General features: G+C 43.0%; 1 protein-coding gene across 4 annotated transcripts in view; it reads right to left on the bottom strand.

Annotated features, from left to right (window-relative positions):
* Positions 1 to 1,580: 1,580 nt before the first annotated feature.
* LOC132454248 (ligand-dependent nuclear receptor corepressor-like protein) overlaps positions 1,581 to 5,766 on the bottom strand; it is a 27,521-nt gene continuing 23,335 nt past the window's right edge. For 2 of the 4 annotated variants that reach the window (XM_060047486.1, XM_060047488.1), the window contains exon 4: positions 1,581 to 2,480. In XM_060047486.1, the coding sequence (XP_059903469.1) occupies positions 2,434 to 2,480 (47 nt within the window). In that variant the 3' untranslated portion in view covers positions 1,581 to 2,433. Of the gene's footprint in view, positions 2,484 to 5,766 lie in introns of all 4 variants that reach the window. The other 2 variants (XM_060047487.1, XM_060047485.1) reach the window with 2 other exon arrangements.

Here is a 5,766-nt window from a genome sequence, read left to right as displayed (position 1 = left end):
GAAGGCTTGACACATTATTTCACTTCTCAGCCACTTGTTCGCACAGAGGTTACCGTCTAGAAGTGACAGAGGAAGAACTTATGTTCGGAGGAAGATGGTGGACCTCTGATTGCCCTGGTGCGCTCGTCTGTGTTTAAGTCTCGATAGGTAGGGATGCCTTTGTAATAGCAAGAAATTGACATCGCAAGGAAATCAGCCACTTGCTGTCATTTTAGCACACGTCGGTGCTAATGACGGGATGAAGGATTTCATCAATTACATTTCCACATGGATCGGATGGAGGAGTACTCTCGTAAGAACTGATGGCATAAGAAGTTGTTTGAGTAGGACAGAGGGTCTGAGAACCATTTCCTTGGCAGTGTTACAGGTGTGCAGTGATCTCTGCACCTCACCACAGTCTTTGGGATAATCTTAGGCAGAGGAAGAACAGAGAACCACGACACATACAGGGCTATTTTGGAGTCCGGTTTTATGTAAGGCAGGAAATCAATACGGAGACGCTCAAACTAAAATGGATGTTTCATAAGAGCTGTCTAGACCAGCGTCAAAAATAATAGATCATCTCTGGCAGTCAGGGGACCAATCTGAGGAACTGTGGATATAGAAGATAATACTGAGAGTTGGCTTAATCCTAAATAAACTTCCTTGGTTTGTCTCGTGTTTATTTGATGGTATGATATGATAGGCCGGGCTCCAATTATTTTCAAACTTCATTTTTTTAACACGTTCCATCTAAGGAGATGCTGCCTTTTGTGTCCTTTATTTACAGATAAACGATATATATTTGTGCGTGTAACCGTGATGTACAGATAGCCACAAGCTAATGGGAAGGATGCACCTCAATTGCACAAATTATAAATTATTACATCTATAATGAATAAGGAAAAACGAAGAAAAATAAATAAGATAAATTGAACATCATACTTTATAAGATTAGATGTAGTTATTTCATACCAGATGGGACATTTGGAGATTTTTTTTTTTTTTAAAGCTGACTAAAACACAGATCATATGTAATATTTACAAACATTATTTCTTTTTGCATTTTGCTCTAAGTTAAACCCCTTAGTCAAGCTGCTCCTCATTCCGCATTTTTTTTTGGTCTTTTATATCCATTTTTGGGCTAACCTATTTAAAAGCTATCTCCACACTTTATCGCTGTGAAACAATTCAGTATTGACAAGTACAGTAGACTGGATCTATCTATTGTGCATTCCTGGCTTTTTAATCAAATGATGATACTTCAGTGTGCAATAACAGGAAGCAAGACGTACCCTGTGTAGTTGGTAATCTCGGCATTGACACCGAAATACATTACATACATTACACACAAGGAATCTATCGAGCTATTTATGAAAATGGCTCAATAAAGTGATTTGAAATTGTGTGTGTGTGTGTGTGTGCGTGTATGTGTGGGTGTGTGTGTGCGTGTGTGTGTCTTCTCGTCATTTACACATGCAGCTCCAACAGCTCAGCAAGGCGTGATTGATTAAGGCCTGCCAATCGAAATGACATCTTCACTCCAGTGACCGTAGCCTAGGCGCAAATTAATAAGGCTCTATTGTATTGATAAACCAGCCAAACCCCAGACAACTATTACATTGTGTGAAAACCACAGTGTTCTTATATACATATATTGCACAGTGTTGTTATGCATATAGATGTATTCTCTGAATCTCCTTAAGTCATTTTCACTCTTCACTTTAGGCATAAATGTACGGTTTTTATTCGTATATTTATGTCTCATATTTTGTATCTCATTTAATATATTTAAATTTGACTACTGTCCTGTGGTTTCTGCTGGGATTAATAAAAAAACATTTTATCTACGCGTCTTGAAACGAAATCACTTAACAGCGCCAGCACAGAGAAAAAATTACCTACTACTAACTAATAATAAGAACACACTTTCTTGTCAAACAAATGTTTCAACACCTTATTAAGAAATAATACATTAATTGAAAAAAGACAAGATGTCAAAATATGTTCAGTTAGAGTTCTATAATTACACAGGCATTGAGTGTTTTTTCCACGGACTGAAATGCTTATCTAATGAGGTAGGAGAGATTTCAAACAATTACTGAAGAGCCACAAATGACAAATTAGACAGTCCTATATATATTAAAGAAAGTTCCTTACACAAAGGAAGACATTTTCATAAAATCGGACAAATACCTTATGATAACATTAATTATGTATTTCTTGATTTTCATATTCATCTGTTTTGACACATTGATGTCTTTTAACTGTCTGGTTAAGCATTAATTATAATAAATAATGAACGTCCACATATATACGTAATTTCTTGCACGTTTTTTGAAAGCTATTCACATGCTTGTGTGTGTGTGTGTATTTTTGTCTGTACCTTTCCTGTGCAACACAGCATTGAGGAAGTCTTGTGCCTGCCTCTCCAGACAGATCCTAGACTGCTCGTCACTCTGGTTCACCTGGCTGTCCACAACACGGTCCTCTTCTGTCCGCTTCTGTTCACAAACACACACACACACACACACACACACACACACACACACACACACACACACACACACGGAAGAACAGGTAATTCAAGTTAATAGAGTGTATTTCGCTCTTGCTCCAGTTTGCTCATAAGGGTGTGTTTATTCAAATGTAATGACTAACTTGACTGAGCTGCCATTAGCATGGTTGAGGTTTTTGCTGCTCAAAAGGAAAAACATAAGAAAATGCCTCACATCCGCATTGAACTCATAACAAGTTCTCAAAACAACTCGGAATCTATTCAGTTTCCACTTTTTGGCAAAGGCAAAATATATGTTTACAAATCATTTAGAATGCTGAAAAACCACACGATTTTGACGACTTGCGTTATCAACATAATAGCATTTACATTTAAATCAAGCTTTTTATTAAAAAAACACTAAAGGTACGGAGGCCGCTCGCAATAAAACAAGAGATTAAATATGCAAGTGAAACGCTGGCGATCTTTATCATTCTTTTATAATTGCTTCTTCAAAACCGTTCCATGCATTATATAAACACACATAAAATCCATATTGAACCAGAATATTTAAACCAAAATCAAAAAGCGGTGGGCCTCTTGAGACGTAGTTTTAGGCAATTATTTTGATGTCCCAATGGATTCACCATAGTCTGAGGAGGAGGGGGAGGGGGAGAAGGAGGTTGTGGGGAAGGGGGAGGAGGAGGGGCAGGGGGGAGGGGGAGGGGGAGGAAGAGGAGGAGGAGGAGAAGAAGAAGAAGAATGGAAAGGAGGATGAGAAGGAGAAGGACGAGGACGAGGACGAGGAGGGGGGGACGGGGGGAGTTGAGGAGAGAAGGAAGAAAAACTCAAAAAGATCTCCCCGTCGCAACGGTTTCTCCGCTCATCGAGTCACAACACGCCAAGGTTGTCTTTACATCTCTTTATCGCGGTCACAGTCTCGAGCGTTTCACACAGTCACGTTTAACTGAGGTTTCCAGAGATCCCCCCCAACGTCAAGCCCCCCTCCTCCCCGCACTGGCATCAAACCAGCAGAGCCGGGAGAGAGTGTGAATAGCTGGGATCCTTGAGCAACAGAGCACATCATGAGCAGAGCAATAGGTGTCATGTGGAGAGACGTATTATGATGGCACATTAAACATGGCGTGTTAAGGATTTGTATGGAGCACATGAAGGTGGAGCAAAAGCCATGAAATATGAAATATTATCAAAGAGGGCAGAGGGGACTGATTCTGTCAAGAAGGGCCATATGCCGGAGCTTACACAGACTTCCATTCAACCGTCTATCTGTCTGCCGGCTGTGTTTAATGCTCTCTCTGTCTCTCGCTCGCTCTCTCTCTCTCTCTCTCTCTCTCTCTCTCTCTCTCTCTCCTCTCTCTCTCTCTCTCTCTCTCTCTCTCTCTCTCTCTCTCTCTCTCTCTCTCTCTCCTCTCTCTTTCTCTCTCTCTCTCTCTCTCTCTGCTCTTCATTTGCATGGGTTGCAAATCAATGAATCAATGGACTACGCCCACTGTGCCTCTGCTGGCATTTTAACACATAGTTATAAACTGGGGGGAGGGGGGTGCAGATGGGGGAGGGGGAGGGGAGAGAGAGAGAGAGAAAAAAGGGAGAGATGCGGGGGATGTAAAGGGACAAATATACAAACAACCCTATTACGGAGAGAGAGAGAGACAAAGAAATGAGAGAAAGGGAAACACTCATTCAGAAAATGCATGCATAGACATATAATATGTGTGTGTGTGTGTGTGTGTGTGTGTGTGGTGTGTGTGTGTGTGTGTGTGTGTGTGTGTGTGTTTATATGAATGTGTTTGTGTGGCATATGCGTGCATGGGTGTGGGTATTTGTTTGTGGGTGTGTGTGTGTTTGTGAATATTTTATATATACATGTGTTATATCCGATTGTGTATGATTGTGTACGTGGGGGTTTGTGTGTGTGTGTGTGTGTGTGTGTGTGTGTGTGTTTGTGTGTGCTTGCGTTTGCCTGTGTGCGTGTAGTGCGTGTGTAGTTTCCCGGTGGCAGCGGGTCAGGCGGAGGTCATGGGGGGGGGGGTTTCAGGAGGCAGATGGCTGACCTCTGAGGAAGAACTTGGGTCAAGTTCGCGACAAACAAGCGGCGCTAGCTACCTAGCACTTAGCTTCCCGCTCCTCCCGTTCCTCCTTCTCTTCCCTATCTTCTACTCCTCCCCCAACCCCGCCTCTACTTCTTCACATTTCCCCTCCTGTCCTTCTCAGCTTCCTCTTCTCTCCGACATAAAAAGGACATGGCCTCAGCCCCGGTTCATAAGATGCGTCACGCACCTCTGAAATAAGAAACAGCGCCTCAAGGCGACTATGAATGAAGCTTCATTCGTTTACCTCGGGGGGGGGGCCCATGCTTAGTACAGCAACCGTCCCGTACACTGTGGGTACCACGGTAACTAACTCGTTATCCCTGGTTACCACATTAACTAACTCGTTATCCCTGGTTATCTGGATAACCTACACGTTATTCCTGGTTACCAAAGTAACTAACACATACTCGCTGGCTACCACAGCAACTGACTAGTTACCCATGGTTAACACAGTAACTAACTCGTACCCCCTGGTTACCATAGTAACTAACACATACTCGCTGGTTACCACGGTAACTAACTCATAGCCCCTGGGTAACACAGTAACTAACTCATAGCCCCTGGTTACCAAAGCAACTCAAAGCCCGCGTTAGCACAGTAAGTAACTCATAGTCCCTGGTTAACATAGTGACTGACTCATAGTCCCTGGTTACTAAAGTAACTAACTTGTATGCCCGGGTCATAAAGCATAACACTACCTCGCTAACGGACATTCATTTTATGCCAGAGTCATGGAGGTTGGAGTGGTAGGGAAGTGGCGGTCGGCAACCAAAGGTTTAGGACCAACGACGGCTTCTGATTGGCTGTTTTACAGCTGAGCGTGTCGGGATGGGGGTTGGGGAAGCGGAGCATCAAAAGATACTGCTTTTGTCCTTTGTTTGTGTATGTGCGCGTTCACGAGAGTGTATGAGCTACAATGTGTTTCCCTAGCTTGTCGGGTGAGTGGTAGCACCACAGAGGAGGTCCTTCCTGACGTGACAGCTGATGAGTGTGGATGTGCTCAGAGAGAGCGAGGGAGAGAGGGAGGGAGGGAGGGAGGGAGGGAGGGAGGGAGGAGGGGATACAGAGAGAGAGGGTTGGAGACAGAAAGATAGAGATAGAAAGATAGAGATAGAGAGAGAGACGTGGTAAGCAGATACAGCGGGAAGGTTAAGGACTCTAATAGGGTGAAAAATAACC

The sequence above is a fragment of the Gadus macrocephalus genome, chromosome 3, assembly GCF_031168955.1.
Source record: "Gadus macrocephalus chromosome 3, ASM3116895v1".
NCBI lineage: Eukaryota > Metazoa > Chordata > Actinopteri > Gadiformes > Gadidae > Gadus > Gadus macrocephalus.
Note: the sequence above shows the minus strand (reverse complement) of the source record. Positions and strands in the feature narration are given on the sequence as shown.